The sequence below is a fragment of the Alternaria burnsii genome (assembly GCF_013036055.1).
Source record: "Alternaria burnsii strain CBS107.38 chromosome Unknown 744, whole genome shotgun sequence".
Taxonomy (NCBI): Eukaryota; Fungi; Ascomycota; class Dothideomycetes; order Pleosporales; family Pleosporaceae; genus Alternaria; species Alternaria burnsii.
Genome location: NW_024066119.1, coordinates 220,020 through 243,367, shown reverse-complemented (window position 1 = coordinate 243,367; position 23,348 = coordinate 220,020). Strand labels below are relative to the sequence as shown.

The following is a 23,348-nucleotide window of genomic DNA, read 5'->3' as shown; positions in this document are numbered from 1 at the left end:
CCGGTTTATTCCACAGAAACATCGGTTGAATCCGCATCGCCGACTTCATCTTCATGCCCATCTTCATCGTTCATTCCTGCTTACAACACCTCAAGTTCGGCAACTCCAGTTTCGTCGCCTACAGTATCGGTTACACCAATTGCATCCACACCCATCATACCTGAGAATCTGCCTCCCCCAGCGCCGGTAGTTACCATGACGGTTGGGTTCCTAGTCCCAAGTAATGGCAGCGCCGCACCCATAAATCAGACAGGCCTCCCAGAGTTTACTGGAGCTGCGACAACGGTGGTGTCTGTGTCCAAGACAGAGGTCATGATGGGGTGGTTGGTTGGCGTAGCCGGCTTTCTAGCCGTTGGAGCACTGTTCTAATCCCAGTTCTTTTCGATCTGTGAAATAGATACCCTTGTGCTTGACTTGCCCACCATCCTGCTCTGCATCGATCTTTTGCCCATTGTAAGCACAAGCAATTCTCTTGTATTTTGATATAGAATCCTGATTGACTTCCGAAGCTTCGCAATTGTAGCCAATATGTCTATGCGCTGAGACACTACGTCCGATCTGTATATGTCCAAAGAGATTGGAGCTTAGTATATGCCAGCCTCGTGTACGATTATTTCCATAAATCATTTCTAAAGTAACATCTGTTTCTCTCTAAAATACTGGTTCTCGCTAGTTACTCTTGAACTGCGATGTCATGATTCATCTCGCCTGATTGTTTGTTTCTCTTTTGTGGTGAAGACAAGTTCGCCTGCGAAAAGACATCCCGCAACCTACGGCGACTTCATTGGCATCTCTACATCAAGCCTACGCCATCCAAAGTATGGCAATGTGGCTTGCAATAGAGAGCTTAATGGTTCTGTCTGTTCGCGCTTTCTCTCGGCCTGAGGTGCTTCCACCAATCTGCGCTCTGGCTAATACGACCACCAGCCATCTGCGATACTGAGCTTCTCGCAGAAAAAAAAATATACCGCATCACGGTTATGCCAGGATGCTGCGATTCCAAAAAGAAATGACTCAAGCGAGGCTCGAACTCGCGACCTTTCGCGTCGGACACTCTGAATGTGAGGCGAACGTGATAACCAACTACACCATCGAGCCGGTTTTCATGCTGAACGAGAAGATTGGAATGAATATATCCCGTGGCGGTACATGTCGGCGAGCAGGCTGGGAGCAGCACCGTAAGGCTCAGTGCGGGGCATCAGGGGTTCGAGCTCGTGTAATCCTGTCGTCCCTCACAAACGCGAAATGGCTGTTCCAATAAACGTTTCTGTACAAGCCGAGGTATTTTCCATCTTGATATTCTCGATGACGTGATGCGTCATCTGTGACCGGACGTAGCCATGGTAATATTGCGTTGGTATGGCCAGCATGTTGTGTAAGGCCCTTCCACAGGGCGTTGCTTACTCCACACTCAACCCAGTATAACATCTGACAAGGTGCTTCCAATCTTGCAAATCATCTTCGTTTCTAGGCTTCTCCTGAGGTGTACCCTAGTCTGCAATGTCGACGCTCAAAGAACAGCTGCCATGGACGTCGTCGCCGCTAATCATTAACGCGCCTATGGCGGGGTTCGCAGGTGGTAAACTCGCGTCGGCTGTAACGCTCGCGGGTGGCCTTGGTATGATCGGAGGACTTTTCAATATGGACGACGTGAAGAAAGAGTTGCGTACTGCTGCAGAAGCCTTTGAAGCCAAGCCTGACCTCTCGACATCGCGTACCCTTCCAGTTGGGCTCGGCTTCCTCCCTTTCGTGCTAAAGCTGCAAGACATTCTCCCAGTAATCAAAGAGTTCAAGCCTGCCGTGGTCTGGCTATTTGTTCCGAAATCATTAGACGACTTCGCGGAATGGGCGTCGGCGATACGCAAAGTCTCACCGGAGAGCAAGATCTGGATTCAACTCGGTAGTGTGGCAGCAGCTCTTCACGTCGCGAAGATCGCGCAGCCGGACGTTCTGTGTCTCCAAGGTGCGGATGCTGGGGGTCATGGCTTTGAGAAGGGTGCAAGTATCGTTTCACTGTTACCAGAGGCGTCGGATGCACTTGCCGTGGGAGGCTTTTCGCATGTGCCCATCATAGCATCAGGCGGTATCGCTGACGGACGCGGCGTTGCTGCCGCACTCACACTGGGTGCTGAGGGCGTTGTGATGGGGACGCGTTTTCTGGCTTCGGAAGAGGTGAACGTACATCCCGTGTACCAAGCTGCAGTCCTGGAAGCACAAGATGGCGGCCAAGTGACGACGCGTTCGAAGCTGTTCGATCAGCTGCGCGGCCCCAACATATGGCCAGAGCTGTATGATGGACGCGGCTTGGTAGCCCAGAGTCACCGGGATTTTGCGAGTGGCATGAGCCTAGAAGAGATACAAAACTTGCACAACGAGGCTGTTACAGGCGAAGACAAAGGATACAAGACATGCTTGCAAGGGCGCGCGGCGATTTGGGCTGGCACTGGTGTGGGTTTGGTCAAGGAAGTGCAAAGTGCGGGAGAGATTGTGCGGAAGGTGCGACAAGAAGCGAGAGATATTTTGGCCAGGGTGGCGAAGTTGTAGTAGGAAGGAGTCGTGGTATGTGCGGAAAACTACTCCATCACGGCATATGTTTATTCTAGTTTGCTTATTCAGCATCTAACATTAGCTTAATAGTGTAGTTAGTTATCACGTTCGCCTTACACTCAGAGTGTCCAACGCAAAGAGACACAGTCACTGTCCTGCATTCTAGCACTACTAACTACTGAAAACTCATACCTAAAATCCATGGCCTCCTCTTCTCCAAATCCAAGATCATCTGCCCGAACAGCCCATTCGCCCAGCTGAACCACTGCCGACTCCACACTGCTTTATCCCTCGCATGCACGCTCTCATGCATGAGACCCAAGCCATCCGTACTTTGCACTAGCCACATCAAATTCTGAACAATCTCCGTGTCGTCTTCACTAGTCAGTATTGTCATAATAAGCGCCATAGGCCACGGTCTGCCAGGTAGTGTATGCGGACTCCCAACACCAGTAATTATAGGCCCAACAGCATAGTACGGATTGCCCCTGCTCAAAATCTTGCGTCGCGTGTTCTGGTAGATGGGGTCGCGCAGCGTCGTATAGCCAAGAAAAGGAGCTGAGAGAAGAGAGGGCACATTGGGATCATCCATGATGTTGACAGAACCGTAGCCATCGACTTCGTAGGCGTATATTTTGCCGTAGGTGGGGTCCGAAACTATTCCGTACTTTTCTATGCCACGATTGATGGCCGTACTCAGGGCTTGCATGCGTGCTGTTAGACCACTGGTGCGGGGCATGATTCGCGATGTTATTGTTGAAGAGGTGTTGAGGGCGGACGAAAACATCATGTTGGAAGGGATAAGGTACTGGTATGTACATGCATCGTCGCTGGGGCGGTGGAAAGAGCGTATGAGTCCAATATTTCCTCTGTGAGGACTGCCATTACAATTGTTGATTGGAGTGCCGCCGTAAGGTGCGCAGTAGGTGTAAGGGGTATGCTGCCATTCACCATCTTCGGTGTAGCTGTCTATAGTCATGCTTTCTGCTGTTTCAAGCACGACTTCGACGGCTTTGGTCCAGTTACTGGAATTCTGGAAGAAATCATAATCCCTTGTTGCAGTCACATAATCGACGGAGAGCTGCAGGAACGAAGCCAGGGAATCCAACTCCCATTGGCAGGAAAACACTTTGTAGTAGTCGAACAACGGTGTGATGCGGTCGCTATTCAGACTGCTTTTGTGTACGACGCCACTTTCATCAGGCGCTTGAAATGCATTGCAAAACGCGTTCTCGAGGATGTAGCGTGCTTGCAGATTGATGGCACCTCGAAAAAGACTGGCCAGGCTGTCTGGGCTGTCGTCTTTCTTCAAGACGGAGACGTATGCTTGCAGCTGGTTTGCCGAGTCGCGCAACCACATTGCTTCAATGTCACCGGTAATGACAAAAGTCAGTTCTTCCGGTTTCATGCTCATGGGCGGACCTTCAAGCTCGTCTAGGTTACTCGTGGTGTTTGACCACCCTCGCCATTCAATCGTCGTATCTAGTGTACTCGGCCATGAGTTTTCGAAGATCTGTGGTTGAATTAGCATGAATTGCAACACAGTGGCAGTCCTCGTACGCGGAAGAGATCAACATCTTTGATTACACCTCTTAACCTTTCAATTGTATCCTCAACCTGTCGCGAACGAAATGTCCGACACGGTACGATCGGTCTGGCGTAGCTCAAGTTCCATGTTCCTTCTGTGTAAGGCTCATGGTAATGGGCGGCATAATTCTGATAGAGTGGACATTGAGCCAATGACAGGGACGGCAACAGAAGCGAAACGCAGGGAAGCAGGATCTTTGCGGTTGACAGCCACATAGCGTAAACGGCGGGCCGATAGTCGCCTGGCAACCTAGCAATGCGGTACAGAATAGACAATGATTAGAAAATACAGCCGACACGTTAAGGAGCAACTGATCGCGTGTGGTGCTCCTAGCGAAAGGTGTTCAAGCAGAGCCAAGCCGGCACGAGCCACAGGTGATCGGCCGCGACGGCTAGCAGCGTGCTACTAATATGGACCGTGTACAAAAGGAGCGGACGCGATACGAAAGCGTCCCTCACGGAAAGAAAGACGATTAATTGCGGAGTATACCCACTACCGAGGCAGTCCAGAGTGTTTCATTTGTATAGATTGCATGCCAATAATTTCCTAGTCAAGACTACGGAAACTCTGCACCCCGCCCGCGAAGGCCGAGCCACACCACCTCATCAACCTTTCACGATAGCTCTTACTCTCTTCCTCTCCTCAGCATCCAATACCCAGGGTATACCTGACTCGCCTGACGTGTCATCCGCTACTTCCGCAAATTCGTCGTCCTCCATGTTTAGAATCAGAGTCATCTGAGTACTCTTTTGGAATGCATCGCGAAGTGAATACGCGCCACCGCTTGTAGCGGCGGTGATGATACCAGCAACGTCGCGCTCGAGCCTGACAGCACCCAGCTCGTTGACTCTACCATAGTAGCTCTTGATGCGCTTTTCGAGCGAAGATGCGAGAGAATTCAATCCCAACGCCAGGAGACGATCAAAGTTTGCTGAGGTCAAGATACGCTTGATGGGACGGATCACGACTCCCCAACCGCGGTCAAAACGCGACTTTACCACATCAACATCTTCCTCTTCTTCATCCTCATTCTCGCCGTCCTCGGGGTCGTACTTTATGTCTCGAAACGCCTCAGCCAGGATTGGTCGAATACGAGGCTTGAGGACGTTTGAGAATAAGACAGTGATGCCATCGTTGAGCAGATCTCCGCTCTTGGATGCAAACGACTTCTCCATTGTTTTCAGTGTGTTCTCAACGAACACAGCGTCGTGGCCGAAAGGAAAGAGGTCGTGCAACGGTGATTTTGTATCCTCTTCGCCAGCTTGCGAGTGACGGCCTAGCTGCTGCGAGACTATGCGTTTGACATAGTCGTTCGCAATGTCCAGGTTGTTGATGAGCACCAAGAAAGCAATGACTTTGTCTTCGGGAGGGAGACCGCCCTGAATAACGGGCTTGGGATAACTTTCGTCACGCATTTTCCGTTGTATCATACCGATAAACTCTGCGCCTAGGATATGGCTTACCGCAGGCACGACACTAGAAACGACGGCACGTTGCGAGGTTGCCAGGGTTCTCTGAATCACCTGATTGACAATGTACATGACATCGTCGACTGCGGAAGTGATGAAAGGTGGGTTGGACCCAAGAGGTTTGGTTGGATTCAGCGTGAGATCTGCTGGCGCTTCGTCCAACTGGAAAGCCTTCTCCACCGACCTACGAAAGAAAAAGGTTGTCATGGCGTTGACAGGCTCGATAAGATGGCTGTTCACTTTCTTGTGGAGGTTACTGGTAGCTAAGAAATTGGGCATCACCAAACCATAGTCGATGCGGTCTTCAGGCTCGGCGGGCTGCAAAAGTAAGTTGTTGAAAGCGAACATGTACATTTACCACTTACTGCACACTTGTCAGAGAGGAAACGCGCATACAGCGCATACCGTCCTAGCATTAGTGCGCCCTCTCCAAGCAAGCCATCAATCTCTTTCATGTCCACTCCCTCGTCTTCGCTGACTCGGCCAGCACCGTTGGCTGGCGAGCTGGAACGAGGTATTCCAGAAGCAGGTTTTTGGGAGGGAAGAAAGCTTTGGACAAGGAAGGAGAAGGCATAAGATTTGATGTCAGTCAGCTTGCGGTCTATGTGACGCTCTTCATGCCATGTGTCGAGCATAATGCCGCCTTGAACATCGGCCTCAATTTGTAGACGCTCAATGACCTTCTGCATCATGCCTGATCCGTAGTGACGCTCGACCAACGGCTCATGGCCATCAACAATCTGAGCGATATGCTCGAAGAGCTTTGTGATGGTGTTGCCGTAGAAGAAGGGCTCATTCCTCTGAGCTGGCGCAGCCGAATTGAAGTTTGTCCGCGCACGCGAAGCTACTCCCTGGCAAACATATCGCCCGTATGCATCCAGGCCTACATGTGTCCGCCCGATCAAGGGGAACAGTTTGAAGAACCTCGTCACCTTGGAGCCGTCGCCCTCTTGCGCAGCCTTTTCGAACTCGCGCAAGAAGAGGCCACATAGCGACTCTGCTGCTGCATCTAGCGTCACACGCGGCGGATCGGGCACCTCAGCAGTCGGCACAATCTCGTCTGCGAAACTGCCGTTTACGACGTCGTCGGGTATTTTGGCGGCGCGGTGGAGATAGCCAGCAGCCGTCTCCCAGTCTTGCGGAGCTCCCATGGAGCCATGGACGCCCAGCACACATGCCTTGAGTTCTGCCACCTGCTCCACCACCTCGAGTGTGGCCTTGACATTCGACTGTTCCTGGTCTAACCGCTTGACGGCGCTCGATATCCGGCTCGCAGTCGAGGCGGCGTCGGAAAGCATGCCATTGCTGATGGCGCGCGTGTTGACGGCTTGAGTGCCGAGGTGGGCGCGGAGCAGATCGAGGCGACCGAGTTCGCGCGAGAGATGCTTCTGCGAGGCGATGAGGGCGTTTAGGCGCTGGGTGATGCTGGCTTCGTGCTCGTGCAATTGGCCGAGGGCTTCATGGATCTGAGCCACGCTGGCGGCGGCGAAAATGTCTCGGTCGTCAATGTCGACTGCCATGTTCAATCATGCTGCAGTCAGGGTGCACATGTCGAGGAACATCAAACGTCGCGTACTGGCTCGCGACTGTTGATCGTCTATTTCTGGCCCTGCAAGCTGTCCAGCGTTGGTGGGCGAGCGCCGATCTCTTGGCCGGTGACGTCTCAGGGCCTGGGACTCGCACGATCAATGCACCCGTTGCCCCTGCAGCGAGATTACACTACATGTTGACGGGCAAGGAACGACGCGGAACGGCCTCGACCGTCGCATGTTTCTGTTTACCTGCCCAGAGTCCCGTCGCAAGTTTGGTATATCAACGTTGGCTGCCTTTGTCTGTGACACGGCTTTGGCCCCCAGCTGCTGTGTAAACACCACCAACCCGCGCACCAATCACCCTCGCATCTAGACCTCTCAGCTGTACGCACCACGATTACGCACCAACGGCCCGCATCTGCACCGAGAGACTGCGCCTTCCTCGTACTCCAACAAAAGAAACCCCTTCACCACCCGCGCCTTCCCCTCCGCTCTCTGCGACTTCCCTCTGCGACTGCGATTGCGCCTTGCTCGTACTCATCTCCGTGGTGCCCTGGACCCTGTCCAAACAGACTTCCCAAAGCGTTCTTGCCTCCGGTCATTCAGCGCTCCTCCACGTGCAGCCCAGCCTCGTGCACCTCACCCAAGACATTCCAGTCGCAAACACTATTATTCATGCTGCCGCGGTAAAAAAGCACTTCACAGTCAATTATACCATCAGGTCGAATCGCCAGTGCACTAGCACTTGGCAGCATCCACTGCGACCCACCTTAAGCCATGGACTCGACCGCACACCTCCTCTATGCTGCCCACCAGCTGGATGCCCGCGCTGGGGGCATGGGCGGCGATACAGGCACCCGCCCAGGCTCATACAAGATTATCGGTCTAGTCCTAGCCATCGCATCCGGAGTCTTCATCGGGACATCATTCGTTATAAAGAAACACGGTCTACTACAGGCGAACAAGAAGTACAACGAAGAGGCGGGAGAAGGCTATGGATATCTCAAGAACGCTTGGTGGTGGCTCGGCATGACACTCATGATTGTTGGAGAAATATGGTAAACACTACGAAGCCTCAGATCCGGACCTCCTACTAATACCTGGTAGTAATCTCGTCGCATACGCCTTCACCGACGCCATCCTCGTAACCCCCATGGGCGCCCTCTCCGTCGTCATATGCGCTATACTGTCCACCATATTCTTGAAGGAACGCTTGAGCTTTGTAGGAAAAGTAGGCTGTTTCAACTGCATCATCGGGTCCGTTGTAATTGCAGTAAACGCACCCGAGCAGTCGTCTGTTGCGCGCATTCAAGACATGAAGAAATGGGTCATTGCTCCAGGTTTTCTCAGCTATGCAGGTGTCATCATCGTCGCATGTGTTGTTATCGCTCTCTGGCTCGGCCCCAAATACGGAAAGAAGACTATGATGGTCTACATCACTATCTGCAGTCTGATCGGAGGACTGAGTGTTGTCGCAACCCAAGGTCTCGGTGCTGCCGTCGTAGCACAGGCTTCTGGCACATACGGTGGACAGTTTAAGGAATGGTTCCTCTACGTGCTACTAGTCTTTGTTGTGGTCACGTTACTGACGGAGATCATCTACCTGAACGTAAGTCCATCTCTCTTTCTTGGCCATGTGGAGAATGCTAAGCTTTGCCCAGAAAGCCTTGAACTTGTTCAACGCTGCTTTAGTGACACCAACATACTATGTCTTCTTCACGTCTGCGACAATCGTCACTTCGGCTGTCTTGTTTCAGGGATTCAAAGGCACCCCACTCCAGATCGTCACTGTCATCATGGGCTTCCTACAAATTTGTTCTGGTGTCGTTCTGCTACAACTCTCCAAGTCAGCAAAGGATGTGCCGGACTCAGCCGTCTTCAAGGGCGATCTTGACCAAGTGCGAACCGTCGCAGAGATGGAGGAGCCCGAGTACGAGCCCCGAGCTGACACTCTTCGTGGTGGTGCAGCAATCCTCAGGTCACTGTCAAAGGCTAGGTCGCACAAGGAGCTCGCTGAGGCTAAGAAGATCCAAGAAGAGCACATGGAGCCCATTGGCGAAGGCGAACAGGTCGAATTCGACGGTCTCCGAAGACGGAAAACGGTCCTCGACCCCAGTCGTCCACCGACACGCAGCGCTACCGTCGTACGGACCATCCACCCGCCTCTCGGCATGTCCCAGTTTCCGACCGATGAATCAGACGACGATAACGATAGTTTCCACCCTGGTTTCTTCCAAAGATTACGCTCCCGGGGCAAGTCTACCAGTAGTCGTGGTAGCTCACACGCTCCAGGGACTTCGGGCATGGGCATGCAGACGTTGCCCTCCATCCCACAGGCCGATGGTGCTTCGGATCGCGAATCAGACGCCGGATCCTACAAGCAGACCATGATGACGCAAGATACATCTTACAAGCCACTAGACAATCACATACATTTTGCCTCGCTTCCTGATCCGCCCCGCCATGGCCATGATCGTCAAGACTCCAGCGATTCACTCGCTCCCCCAAGGCCACCTCCCCACATGGCCAAACGACAATTCTCTTTCCAGAACGTCTTCTCCCGGAATCGTCCTGATTCAACAGGCGAATCGTCCAGTAGCCGACGACCGGCTAGTAGGCATAGTCGGAAGAGTAGCAAAGAAGGCAAAGCAGCGGCTACCGCCACTGAAGAAGAAAGACTGGGGCTTGTCAAGGGCGATTCAACAAATCTCCTTCCCATCGCCAGCCGTGGAAGTGATGAGCTGGTTGGACCACCAGGTTATTCAGATGACTGGGATATGCCCAGGAGTTCAAGTCCAGGATACTCACCTGAGCGGCCGCACGTAATGCCACCACCGATACGCAGGGTTGATACGGACATGTCAGAGCTAAGCCCGAGAGATGCCAAAGAATTCGAGAAGGGTTCTGGAAACGGGAACACTTTCTTATAGGGCGTAGGATGAGAACTTCCCCATCTTCTCTTCTGTTCTCAATCAGCAGGCGCGGTGGCATCATCAGTGTCTTGTTTAGCTTCTTGAATGTCGTTTTGCATAGTGGACGGTGTTGGTTTCGATGTTGGCGGATTCTTCTTGGGCGCTGGCTGTATATCGAGCGCTTGCGCGGCCGACTAGCGGTGGATTTCGGCCTGTGAATGTCGTAACGACCCGCATCGGACGTTAATGAGTACTGTTACATACATGAGCAGATAATGCCCCATGGGCTTGTATACGTAGATAGCAGAAGGAAGACGACTGAGATACATGGTCGTAAGGTACATATGTAGATTTATATCATGATCATCACTACCATCACTTTCAGAAACCACGATTGCACGGTGTCCTACCGCCCTACTCTCTCGTCATATGCTTTGAGATTTGTCTTCCATACTACCTCAAAAACAGAGAGGAACTGGGACGTGTGTACAGCGTGTTCTTTCACCCTAAATCTTGAATCTATGAAGAGAGAATGTGGCAAATGGAGAGCTGTGTTTGTTTGCTTATGAATGCATCAAAATTTCGTGTCTACCTTCGCTTTTTATCTTCGAGCCGCTGCTTATGGTGGTTGGCGCATAGTCAAGACACCTCCCCAGTAAGTTGTCTTTGGTAAGTACTACGCATAAATGTATTTGTCGTGCGCCTATATATGTATCCAGATGGAGGTGGAGGGACAACTACGTGTGGAAAGGGGTCGGGGTCCATAAAGCGCACGAATATTTCCCTGCTGGTGGTTGCAGACGCAAGTATACCTAGGTAGGTTTTGGGGATAGTAGACTGAACCTGTCCTCTGTGTCTGATCCAGGTTGGAAGCTCAACAACATCGTATCATGCCTGCGATTAGCAGATGGGAAAGGTCGGTGGTACTGGGTGACGTAGTGGTGGTCGACGATTCTTGCGCATATCCGGTCTCGTTGCATGAACATCGGCATCTCCGTGCCTATGCGTAAGCGTCTTTCCAGCGAAGCGGCGGTAACAAGTTTGTGAAGCTTGCAGTGGACAAGGCATGCAGAGCTGGTGGTTGAGGATGCGATGTGCACGCGGCGAAGCAGGGTGCTTCATGCGCGACCGCGACACCGCGTGACCCGCATCTGCAGTTCGCACATCAATGGATCTTGGGATGCACCCGCGGACCGTCGACCTGGAAAACCTGGTACTTGGATCTAGGCTAGACAACAGGCCTGGTCGATACCAGAAAGATACCGGAACACTTGCTTCTGATATCCTGCATCTTCCACCTTGCATAATGCGCTTGAATGGTGCGGGACACGAATACTTTGCATGCGCTTAGCCAGACACCCTCCCGAAAAGTAGTACATGCAAGACACGACCCGCAGGATGCATGCATTCCGTACGTGTTTCTTCTTTTACTGTCACACAGCCAAAAGAAAACAAGACACGGCACGCCAAAAACGTGTTCCACGCGACAGAGTACCGTCCACGCCTCGACCACGACCACGACCACGACCACCTGCAGCAATGCAATGCAATGCAAAAACAGCAAAAAGAATGTAATCTCTCCAGCGGGGAATTGAACCCCGGTCTCCCGCGAGTTGCCTGTGATGGTGACAAGCGGAAATACTGACCACTATACTACTGAAGATTGACCAACCAGAAGGTTGAGTAGTTGATTGGTGGAAGGATCGGGAAATATATATGATATATCCTCATTTTGCAACACAAGCGCTGCCCTGAAGAGTGCCATTGAGTTCCGTGTTCTCGATGTCAGCTGGATGGTGAAAATTCTGTGACTGGGTCGTCGGGTGGGCAACGGACCTGACTCAGGGGTGCTTGCGGAGCCTCGACAACGCCATCACAAAATGGTTAGACTACAAACGACAAGGAACCGAGAACATTCGCCATATATCAATTGATTGACAATGGGGTGCATGACGAGCTTCACTCGATGTGAATATAACCCCACACTACAGTAAAGCTCCCATTTCGTCATATGGAAAAGGTGATAGCACGTGATAATTCAATGCTAATAGAATATCATAATTTCCATCTACATAGTTCTCATGTCGTCATTAGTCAACAACCTCTATCTCAAAAAATATGCGGCCGATTTAGAGGCCACGCCTGTAGATAGTACCCGTACCAGTAAAGTTACCGGTCTGAGTAACAAAGTTCTCAGTGCTGCTAAAGTCCTTGACCTTTCCGAGGAGGATCTCCAACATGCGGTAAGCAACACCGGGAGTGTAACCAGGCAGCTCGTGACCAGCAAGACGGGCAGTGTAGAAGGTCATTCCACGCTCAGCAGTCCAGTATCCCTGGATACCGGCGCCAGCAAGCGCACCGCCGTTGTACTCTGGGTGGTAGGGTACGTACAGAGGGGTAGCTGGGTACTCGGAGAGACCCTGAGCGCCGTTCCAGGTCATGTTCTGGATGGCAAACAGAGTGCCGTTGGTGCTGAGGAGCATGTCGAGGTCACCAGAGCCGATAATGGTGTTGTTAGTGTACTCGATAACGTGCTGGAGAACACCGTTGTTCGCAGGTCCAGGGGATTGATCAGAACCCCTGTCGTCACCGTCGCCAAAGACGTTGGTGTTTGTGCACTGGAGCCATTCGGTGCTGACGTTGGCGTGGAGCGCAAGCTTGACGTCGGTGCGGTTGAAGTAGATCTCAGCACCTGGAGGAGAGTAGTCTCCGGTGTTGACTATGCCGAGCTGCGAGTACGGGTGAGGGCAAGTCTCGGTGATGTGGTAGATGTTGAAGCAAGGGTTGACCTCGAGAATGGCCGAGTAGAAGTTGTCAAACTGGTCGCAAGTGTAATTCTCCGAGCTGTATGGGTCCGGAAGAACAGGGAAGGCACCCTCCGGTGGGGGGAACGTAAAGTACTTGTCCATGTAGTCGGTGTAGCCACACTCCTTGTGATGCTGAGTGATCTGCTCCATGAATGTGTCGTTCAGGAACAGCAAGTTCTGCCAGAAGTTGACGAATGGAAGAAGGACAACTTGTTGCTGGATGGTCTCGTCACCAATGATAGGGTCGTTGATGGAGATACCAGCAAGGTTCCAGTACTTGTCGTCCTTGGCATTGATGAAGCTGTCAGCAATGTAAGGAACATAGTAACCGGCGTAAGACTCTCCAGTAATGTATGTCTTCCAGTTGTAGAGCCCAAACAGGTCAATGAAGCTCTTGTAGAAACCACGGAACTGGTTGCCAAGCTCAACTTCGTTGGTAATGTTGGGCGTACCTTGCGAGTAGCCAACACCCACGGGCTGTTCAACCCAGAGCATATTGGTCAGGTTGGTCCATGAGTAGGGGTTCTGGACGGGCGCCAATGTACCCGACTCCCATGTAAAGGGACCGTTCTCGGTGAGGAAACCGCTGAGCGAAGAGCAACCAGGGCCGCCATTGAGCCAGATAACAACTTCCTCTGGGGTTTGGGCTTGTGTGGAGGGGAAGAACCAGAAGAAGAGCTTTCGCGTCTCATTCGGGTCGTCCGAGATGGGCAGCAGACCAGCGTAGCTCTCACCAACATCGAAAGGAACCTCTGGAATTCCAGTACCGTTGACGGCAAAGGCTACCAATTGATCAGTCGAGCTCTTGTAGTTTGTTGGACAGATACTTACACTCGGTCTTGTTAGTCAAGAAGAAGCTTTCAGCACGCCTCTGAATCTCAGGGTGCTTGAAAGACTCTCCAGGCATACGCCTCTCAACAGCAGGTCTGACCTTGTCGAAGACACCACGCTTGTGTGGTGAGCTACCAGCCAGAGCTGTGGAAGCACACAGCAAAGAGCCGAATACTGTAAGGAGCTTCATCTTGGAATTGACTGATGAATGCGGCTGTGAGCTGCTACGGAAGCACCGGGTCCAAGAGCTCTATTTGAACGCTTGCTATGTGACGGCATTTCTGTATACAGGCCTTGCGCTTACCCCGGAAGAGCAGGAGGTTGACGGAGTACCAGCAGGGCTCGGTAATAAACCTCGCAAACGCCACACTCTGGGTCGTGCAGGCTGTGCTATCGGGGTGAGATTCGTAGCCGAATGGCGAACGATGCGAGATGACGCAGTAGAAACAGAAGCACAACCTTACGCACCTTCCTGAAGCGCTTGTATACGAAGATTAGGCCGAGATTCTTGCATGTAGCTGGATTGTGATTCGACGCGGCTGTGTTTAGTGCATCCTATGCGCCCCAGACCAGTTCAAATGTAAGCCTCGGTAGCGGATGCTTGTCGAGGCTTGGTCAAGCTTGCGGGCTGGTGTGCGATAGCAATGCGAGCCCGGCTACCGCAGGTGTATGCGATAGCACGCAATATTCTGCTCGAGCGTGTTCGTAAAGCCGTTTACTAAAGGCCTTGAGGAGCTATCTTGTGGCGCTCAACTGTCATGGTTGCTGTATTTGCGTGGTACCGCGCGTCATCAGGCCCAAGATAAGCGTGACCAGGGCGGGCCGACGCATGACGATCCTGTTCAGGCTGGGAAATGAAAAGTAAGCTACAAGAATCAAGGTCAAACACCAAGGGCCGACTGAGAAGTTTATTCATTGTTCTTGGGCGCTTTTTGAAGTTGTTGGAATATGAAGCGCCACGCTGGGACAGCCGAAAGCCTGCTTACGGTCGCGTGCGCCATAGATTGTGGAGGTGAGGCTGCATCGCAACCAGCCTCTCTGTAGCAGTCTCTCGATCTTTGCCCTCTCAACACTAACATGCACCACGACTGAAGGGTTTTCAATGGCACGTCACAATACAGCAGTAGACAAGGAAGTAGAGGTTTCCAAGTCCAGAATATGTACCTTGTGAACTGTGGCAGGCGGCCGCATCCCGTGAGAGGCGCTCGCGTGGAGGCGTCGCCACGCGTTACTTACAGTCGCATAACATCCGATTGAGCATGACGCAAGTCACGTGTCACTCCCAATAGCAAATACTAGGCAAGGTGTGTTTGCACACTGCTGGTCTCATTTGTTGTCGCGTCTTTTAAATGCTCAGGTCTACAAGGCCGTCGGCAGGCGGGGAGAACTGACGCAACTTGACACCGCTTTCAGCAAATATCCTAGCTGTCTGGTCGTCTACAAGATAGCCTTGGTTGTAGACTACCTCGCTAATACCGACTTGTGTTATCTTGACACTACAGGTCAGGCAAGGGCAGGTATTGCAGTATAAGATGGCGTTCTCGCCGATGCGATCACGGCCAGCTTCGAGCAGGGCATTTTCTTCGGCGTGCAGGCAGAGACAGGTGGAGAGACCGACGCCTCCTTGGGCGGCATTGTTGCAGCGAGGACCTGCATTTTGTCAGCGGGGTGTTTTCTGGCTCGCGGTCTGTAAAGGTACGCACATCCGCCCTCGTTGCAGTTGGTCATGCCGCGTGGTGTGCCATTGTATCCGGTGCTGATGACACGTTTTTCCCTAACTATACAACAGCCTACCCGCCGCTTCATGCAGTTGCTCCTACGTGCTGCCAGATCGGCCAGCTGCATGAAGTATTGGTCCCAGCTCGGCCGCACACGTGCTTCGTCCATGAGGTCCAGGTGCAGGATGGCGTTGCGTAGGACGGTCATGTCGGATGAGGAGTTGAGTAGCTTCAACTGTGCTCGCTGGCACAGGGCGCTGAGGCCAGTCTTGGGGGCGAACAAGTGCTGGTCGTTGCGTAGAACGAAGTCGTCGAGGGTTGGCGGTGTGTGCTGGGTGGCAGCACAGCGGGCCTTGAATCGTTGCCATCGCACACTGACGGGCGCATCTACGCTGACGAGGAGGAAGAAGGGGCGTCTCATAAGGGCATCAACCACGGTTTCGTCCCATATATCCGTCAGGACGAATCGCTCTCTCCATCTCAGCGTGACGAACTCGAGCAGCGCATCGACGTCTGGAAATGTGCGCCCTGACGCAGCGGGCGAGGCCGACTCTTCCTCTGGAGGCGTGGCAGCCGTTCGCACCAGGCCGAGGCGGGTGAAGTGGTGCTCTTCAACGAGATAGGAAGCTATCGACGACTTGCCCGCGCATATTCCTGTGCCCTGTCAGCATCCTCTCGAACCACGTCTGACGGTGCTTGCCTCCGCACAATCCAACAAGCATGGCGATGACGGGCCAGCCAGGTGCAATGAGAGTTGTGGAGCGAGTCGGTGGACGGCATCCAAGCTCGCTGTTACTGACAGCGGCTAAGCGCGTGCGGCTGCAGGAACGCCTTCTAGCGCGGCCCCGCCCAGACCCATGACATTGATCATGGCGGCAGCGGGGTGAAGCGTGAAGCGTGAAGCGTGCCGCTGCCTCAGCCATCACTTGGACCCTCACTGTCACATGCATGCGCCCTTGACCGCCTCACCTGTCTCGCCCTCTGCCCTTACCTGTCTCGCCCTCTGCCCTTATGACTGCTGTTGCCGTCGCATCCCAGGCCATCATATACCTTGCATCGCCACCCATCTCACAGCCTTGTCCATACCCCACCATCCACTCCACCTCCCAACATGTCCACCCTCAAGTTTGCGCCTTGGCTGAGTGATGTCGATGTCCAGTTCTATGCCGCCCTAGCACATATCAAGATCAACCATGACAGACTCGACGATTCCGCGCGTAAGGTGCTCGGCTTGTATGAAGTTCGTCCTGGAGAGCATTCGTCGCGATCTATGCGCGTGCAGATACACCCCAACGCCCTGACTTCAGACGAGTATGTCTCGACGCTTGACTCCGTCCCCGCCCCTCTGACAGCTTCAGCACCCCTCCCACTTTCTGCCGCGCCGAAGGCATCATCAAGAACTGCAACACCATAGAAGACTACAAGAACCTCGATCGCGCCGCCATACTCGAACGATGCGCCCAAACGATATGGGACGCCATACACGACGGCTCCATATACGAATGCCCCTCGCTTCTCTCCTCCTTCACAGCCATTATATTCGCCAACCTCAAGAAATACAAGTTCACCTATCACTTTGGCTTCCCTGCCATACAATCCGACCCACCGTGGAAACAAATAGGAGAGGCTACGAGGCTGCAGGCCAGAGAGACTACATACCTGGTGGATGCGGTACAGACGTGGCGCTACAGCTCTGATGTCCGCCAAAGAGGCTTTTTCCTAGCAAAGCGCATACAAGGAGGGGGCGACCCAGAGGAGAGGCCAAAAACACCAGTCTCGCCACTCGAAGAGTTTGGATATATCTGGGCCATAGGTAGACTCGAGGCCTATGAAAAGGGCTTCTTCGATAAAGTCGATAGTCGCGATCGCTTCATCTGTTTCGCAGACCCCTCTACCTACGAATCCAATCCTGGCTGGCCTCTCCGCAATCTTCTCGTCTTGATGCGGCATCGATGGCATCTGAATGATGCTCAGATCATGTGTTATCGCGACACCCATACACGGCGCGACCAGCCCAACTCTCTCATCCTACAACTACGTGCAGACCCCACTCCCGATGCGGCACCCACCTCGGAAGCATCAGAAAGTCGCCCACGGACGCCAAAGCTACCCAAAGTGACGGGCTGGGAACGGACTGAAGCTGGCAAGTTGACATCGCGAAACGTGGACCTGTCCGAATACATGGATGAGCGCAAACTCGCTGACCAAGCTGTCGATCTCAACCTAAAGCTGATCAAGTGGCGCATAGCTCCCACCATCGATTTGGATGTCATCAAGAATTGCAAGTGTCTACTGCTCGGAGCGGGAACACTAGGTACATACGTGTCAAGAACGCTGATGGGATGGGGTGTGAGGAAGATTACCTTCATCGACAACGCAACAGTCAGCTTCTCGAACCCTGTACGGCAGCCTCTCTTCAACTTTGATGATTGCCTCAAAGGCGGTGCAAAGAAAGCCGAAAGAGCGGCAGCGGCCTTGCAAGAAATCTATCCAGGCGTCGATGCGACCGGGCACGTCATGGAAGTACCCATGCTGGGTCATCCGATGACTGACAGCGCCAAAACGAAGACCGAGTTCGAGAAGCTGCAGAGGTTGATCAGTGAGCACGACGCCATCTTCCTGCTTATGGATACACGAGAAAGTAGATGGCTACCAAGTCTCATGGGCAAGGCTTACGGAAAGATCGTTCTCAATGCCGCGCTAGGCTTCGACACTTACGTGGTCATGCGACATGGCCTAAAGGCCACGCAAGAGGGAGAGGTGGAGCTAGGATGCTACTTCTGCAACGATGTTGTTGCACCCGCAGATGCAAGTAATACACATTAGTCTGAGTGATACACAGCTAACCTGATCAAACAGTCCCTAAGCAACGCCACCCTCGACCAACAATGCACCGTAACCCGCCCTGGCGTGGCGCCCCTCGCATCCAGCCTGCTCGTCGAACTCCTCATGTCTATCCTCCAACACCCTTCAAAAGCATGTGCACCACCTCCCTCGCAGCAAAACTCAAAATCTGCCCCAGCCCCCACACCATCTCATCCCGCACTACCACCACCCTTCCAACATCCTCTTGGCACCATACCCCACACGATACGAGGCTACCTCTCGACCTTTTCGAATATACAAGTAGAAGGGAAGCCCTATGATTGCTGCTCAGCGTGCAGTGACAGGGTGCTCGAGGCTTACAACGCCAATCCCTGGGAGTTCGTCTCTAGGGCGTTGAACGAAAAAGGGTGGGTTGAGGAGATGAGTGGCTTAAAGGAGGTACAAAGACGAGCTGATGAGGCGGCGGCAGATGTAGAATGGGATGAGGATGAAGGAGGATTGGACGAAGAGGGCGAGATGCTTTGAGGAAGAGGACACAACCATAGAGCGCTATTCAACAACAGCTTATGCTTAATTTCATGTAATATATCCTGCTACCATACGCTTGTAGTGCACTGCATCAAGTCTCCGTATCCCGACACGTGCATGAGTAATGATACAATCTCACATTGATGCTACCGTACTACACATGCCAACCATATACCATGAGAAGTAGGCAACTCCCTTACCAGCCCGCTGCCCTGAAGCTATGCTCAGAAGCTCTGCTATCCAATTCCAGAAAGAGCCAAATCCATATGTTCCAGTACCCAAAGATGCTCGCTAAACTCTCCGTTACCCAACCTCATCTCTTGTGCACATACTGACATAATTCCTTGCTAGTTGTTGACCATGTCACAGAAAAGCTGGCGTATCTTCCCTAACTAGAACTAGCCCGCCTCTCAGCTTACCTGTACTACCTTCCAACGCCGGCGTACTCTTCCTCTGCTTCAAGAACCGATCTGCCATCCGTTGACCAGGGGTAACGCTCTCACTCCGCTCACCATTGAGTACAGTGTTGATAGTTCTGCCTACAGAAATGGTATCGGGAATAGGTTCTTTGCTCATGGCCAGAGAGCTTGAGGTCTTGATATGTAATCCAGGGCGCCGTAGGTCTGAACCGGAAAGTGAGGAGACGTTATCCAGATCGATGACAGTGGGTCGGCCAATTTTGTTGGCACCACGGAGGTCGAATGCACTACGGGGCCGGCGAGCGAGTTTCTCCGGAGATATCGGGCGGAGGGTTGCGCGAATGCGAGGACGTAAAGGAGTCCCTGCTGGGCTGGGTTTTTGCTTGTTTTCGTTCCCCTCTGGTGTGTGGTGTTGACTGATGCTAGGTGAAATACGTGGGGTCGTTGACGGACAAAGCAGCTGTTGCGAGTTTGGTCGCGTCGAGAATCCCAACGTTGACACGACGGACGTCTTTTGACTTTGTATCGAGGGAGGGGTAACATTCTCTTTCCTTCTGGACTGCGCATCGTTCTTTCTCAGTGCAGTGTCTGACACATACTCTGAGGCATCATTTGTGGCTGGAACGGACGCATCAGTGATGGCTTTGGAAGCAGGTGTCAACTTGGGCGAGGGTTGAGACTTCGTTGGAACGTGCATGATGGCAGTTGGTATAGAATGTCGAGAAGACAAGCTGTTGCTGCTCGAGCGTCGGCCAGTGTCAAGACATGGGAACCGGTTGTTCATTGAAGGCGATCTGGGTGTCTCAAGCAAAGAGCGTGGAGTAGACTTCAGGGTTCTTGGTGTTGCAAGTGGACGCTTCGTGCTGGAAAGCGACGTTGATTCGATCTGAGATGGTTGATGGCCCTTTGCCATGTCACTGGTGTCTGCTGTAGGATAGCTGCAAGTATTCTTGTCACCAATCTCCAAAGAGGACAATGATCTCTCAGCGATCAAATTGGCTGCTTTTAGGCCGCGCTTCTCACCATACTCGGATTCTATACTGTCCGAGCGATGAGGAACATGCGAGTCATTTGTCTTTGTTAAATTATCGGCCCCTGGTCGCGGTGTTGTGACATCAAGAGATCCTTGAAGAACAACAGTCGTATCCTCGTGCTCTGTGTGAGTCGTGCGGATCGGATCGGATCCTGTTTTCTTAGATGGTGTTGTGTATTGATCGTGGATCCTCAAATCATCTTGACTGGTGAGCTCCATGCCTGAAATCTCATGCGACAGCCAGGCCCTCCAATCCCGACTTGTACGCGTCGATCCCCGACGTTGAGGGGAGGGTGTGCCCACTACGTAGCTTCTGACTGACTGGCTAGTGGAAATAACTGCTGAGCCACCGTCGTGAGACCGATCAAACTCACTATGCCCTTCAAAAGACATGATACTATCGTTCGGGATGATGCTGACACCATCTGTATCCCGTGAATATATGCTGGGAGACATTGGCGTCGCCACAACACGAAATGTTGGTGACGCGGAAGCTTTCGGAGATACGGGAAGTCTATGTATGTTGTGATCAACAGACCTAGGTACCGATGCTACTTTCATGTCATGTTCAATCATAAATTTTGCGGATTCTTGAGTGTGCTGAGCAAAAGTTGTGATATCGTAAGTTCTGCCTGTTTCACGCGGGAAGTGGAGGCGCTCAGCTTCTTCGAGTGGTGTTTTCCATCGTTCTTTCGCCTTTTCTACGCGCTTCTCAATCTGCAAGGTCGATGGCGTAAACACTTGAATAGCACAATTGCGCTCAGCACTTTCACTATCGTTCTGGCTATCGTCTGATTCTGGCGCAATGTATGACGGAAGTAACCCATCATCTCGTTGCTGCTCTCCTTCCGCGCCATATATGCGACTTGTGGCGTCTGGAGCGGGCGAAGAGTGCTGTCCGATGGGCGTGACGGTGCGAATGGTTGACCTGATCGCCCTGCCGAAAGACCTGATTGTGCTGGTCTTGCTCTGCGCACTCTGGGACGTCGTAGGTCTTCGTGATGGTGGTCTCTGGTCCAATTCAACACTGCTTCGAAGATTGCGGCTGCCACCTGAATGCAAGTCTCGTGGGTGAGAAAATAGCTTCGTCGTGCTGGATTCGAATACGTCGCTCTCCGCTCCAGGTGTTCGTTGAGCAGGGCTTGGGGATGACTGTTGCTTTGACGACCCAATCTCTTTCATGAGCGCAGAAAAGACGCGTTTGGGATCGACGGGCGTTGGTGACTCTTCGGTGAGGATTTCCATGGGCATTGGGTCACGAAAAGCAGAGAGAGGTGGCAGAGGCAGCGACTTCCGTCTCGAGGTAGATGCACAAGCGCTGTGATCTCCCTCGCTTCCAATGCTATCCTTGGATTCGTGTATAACAGTCATGCGCTTCAGGGCTCGTTGAGTCAGCGTATCGCTTGTAGTGGATGTTCCCCAGCTTGTGACTCGAGAGGCTGATATGTTTGTAGCATTGGCTTCGCTATGGAGACTGCGATTGCTTCCAGTGCTGTTGCTTCGAGATCCAGATCGGAGATAGACTGGGCAAGTTCCCTCGAGTGACGGCGTTCGGGCACGAATGCGGTGCAAGGTTTCTTCATTGGGAGGGGGTATACCCAGTGCATCTTTGGCGGATGGTGGGCTATAGTGTGCAGTATGAAAGTAGTCGCGACTGGCATCAATCTGCTGAACAGGAAGGTTGGCTGATCTGCCCGATGCACGCCGAAACACTTTCTTGATCTTGCTTTTGAGAGATCCTGAGAATGATCGCTTCTCTTTGATCTCATGGGATGATGTCATCTCGTTCAAAGCAAGGTCGGTCGTCGACTCGTCGGGTGTGTGCTGTTTACTCATCGGAAAGGAAGAGGATTCCGATGCGACACGCTTGCCTTTGTCTTTTCCTCTATCATGTCTCTTCTTTAATGACGGAAGAAACATGGACGGCTTGTGTTTCACTGCCTTCTGTTGGAAACCTTGCAGGTATTCATCTCGTGCCATGTCAAGTGCCATGTCAGGCTTGACTGCGACAGGCACGCGGGGGGCTGCAAGTGGTGACGGCCGAAGTGTTCGGGACGATAAAGGAAGAGACGAGGTTTCTGACACTGGACTAGTACTAACTAGAGGCGGTGTTGTAAGGTATTTGGAGGGTGGTCGAGCGATCGGAGATCCTGTTTGGACACTACTTGCGTAGTACATAGAGCGTGCCTTGCGTATTTGTTGTGAGGTAACTGAAGTCGAAGTATTCTGTCGAAACGACTTGAGTTGGGAATTGGGTCTGGCGTTTTCACTGAATGTGATAGAAGACTGTGTTGATAGATATCGTGGCACGGAAAGTGATCCATGGACGCTGGGAGCAGGATAGAAGGGCGGAAATTGCTCTGTGTTCTGGACTGTGTTCTCTGTCGAGGATTGGGACAGGCGGTGGGTACTCCTAGTCTGCTCAGCGTTTGGGCGCTGCAGAGATCTGAAGCTCGAATCGCGCGGTGGAAAGTGGCTGCCCTGCGATGTAAGAGACTTGCGGCTGGCATTGCTCTTGGACCTTGCCATCTCAGAGCTACGTTTTGTGGTGCGCTCCGCCGCATCTTGGGCCTGCGCTCGAGCAAAGGCAGCTGTGGCCGCAGCTAGAGCTTGCTCTCTGATCGTATCCAGATCCGGTGATTCGGTGATGGAAGTGGGACGCTTGTGCACGGTAGACGCAGACTTGGATCGGCGGAGACGGACACCTGCATCGCTATTCGCGCGAGCCAGCATCACAATTGCAGGATAAAACTGTGGTCTGGTGGAGTAGAGTGGTAAGAGGGTGCAGCCAACGTAACGAAGTAGTGCTAAAGACGCGTCGACGGCATATAGCAGAAACAGCGGCAATGAGGCACAGCCAACAGTATGGTATGACAGGTGTGGGAAGGATGTGTGGGAAGGAGAACGACAGGGTGTATACCATGCTAGACAGGAAAGCGCACCTCGAGAATGGTCATGTCTTGCAATGTGAAGCCCCACGCCGCTACTTCCTTCAGGTTGTGCAGCAGGCGCGTAGAGCACTGCGACTGCCACCACGAGGTGTGGCTGCTATCCCCAGTCAACACCTGCGTGTTTGGTTTGCATGTCTCGAAAGTGCCTTCTTGTGCATATTGTTGGGAATAAAAAGTTGATCTGTCC

At 52.6% G+C, this 23,348-nt stretch overlaps 7 protein-coding genes across 7 annotated transcripts; 3 read left to right on the top strand and 4 right to left on the bottom strand.

Moving 5' to 3' along the window:
* Positions 1-1,500: 1,500 nt before the first annotated feature.
* GT037_008548 (inosine monophosphate dehydrogenase) lies at positions 1,501-2,544 on the top strand (the record flags this gene model as incomplete). Its single annotated transcript, XM_038933595.1, has 1 exon — positions 1,501-2,544. One exon carries the CDS (start codon positions 1,501-1,503, stop codon positions 2,542-2,544), a length of 1,044 nt encoding a protein of 347 aa, XP_038783560.1.
* A 178-nt stretch (positions 2,545-2,722) lies between these two features.
* Positions 2,723-7,124, bottom strand: GT037_008547 (glycoside hydrolase family 125 protein; the record flags this gene model as incomplete). Its single annotated transcript, XM_038933594.1, has 3 exons — positions 2,723-4,060; positions 4,765-5,922; positions 5,970-7,124. 3 exons carry the CDS (start codon positions 7,122-7,124, stop codon positions 2,723-2,725), a joined length of 3,651 nt encoding a protein of 1,216 aa, XP_038783559.1.
* A 789-nt stretch (positions 7,125-7,913) lies between these two features.
* On the top strand, positions 7,914-10,066 carry GT037_008546 (duf-domain-containing protein; the record flags this gene model as incomplete). The annotated part of the gene is made up of 3 exons (XM_038933593.1): positions 7,914-8,194; positions 8,244-8,745; positions 8,798-10,066. The coding sequence occupies 3 exons, from the start codon at positions 7,914-7,916 to the stop codon at positions 10,064-10,066; spliced, it is 2,052 nt and encodes a 683-aa protein (XP_038783558.1).
* A 2,111-nt stretch (positions 10,067-12,177) lies between these two features.
* GT037_008545 (uncharacterized protein) lies at positions 12,178-13,876 on the bottom strand (the record flags this gene model as incomplete). The annotated part of the gene is made up of 2 exons (XM_038933592.1): positions 12,178-13,637; positions 13,687-13,876. 2 exons carry the CDS (start codon positions 13,874-13,876, stop codon positions 12,178-12,180), a joined length of 1,650 nt encoding a protein of 549 aa, XP_038783557.1.
* Positions 13,877-15,031: 1,155 nt separating this feature from the next.
* Positions 15,032-16,447, bottom strand: GT037_008544 (uncharacterized protein; the record flags this gene model as incomplete). The annotated part of the gene is made up of 3 exons (XM_038933591.1): positions 15,032-15,336; positions 15,390-16,058; positions 16,396-16,447. The coding sequence occupies 3 exons, from the start codon at positions 16,445-16,447 to the stop codon at positions 15,032-15,034; spliced, it is 1,026 nt and encodes a 341-aa protein (XP_038783556.1).
* Positions 16,448-16,515: 68 nt separating this feature from the next.
* GT037_008543 (autophagy-related protein 7) lies at positions 16,516-18,755 on the top strand (the record flags this gene model as incomplete). Its single annotated transcript, XM_038933590.1, has 3 exons — positions 16,516-16,715; positions 16,763-18,194; positions 18,264-18,755. The coding sequence occupies 3 exons, from the start codon at positions 16,516-16,518 to the stop codon at positions 18,753-18,755; spliced, it is 2,124 nt and encodes a 707-aa protein (XP_038783555.1).
* A 366-nt stretch (positions 18,756-19,121) lies between these two features.
* Positions 19,122-22,943, bottom strand: GT037_008542 (uncharacterized protein; the record flags this gene model as incomplete). Its single annotated transcript, XM_038933589.1, has 1 exon — positions 19,122-22,943. One exon carries the CDS (start codon positions 22,941-22,943, stop codon positions 19,122-19,124), a length of 3,822 nt encoding a protein of 1,273 aa, XP_038783554.1.
* Between the last annotated feature and the right edge of the window lie 405 nt (positions 22,944-23,348).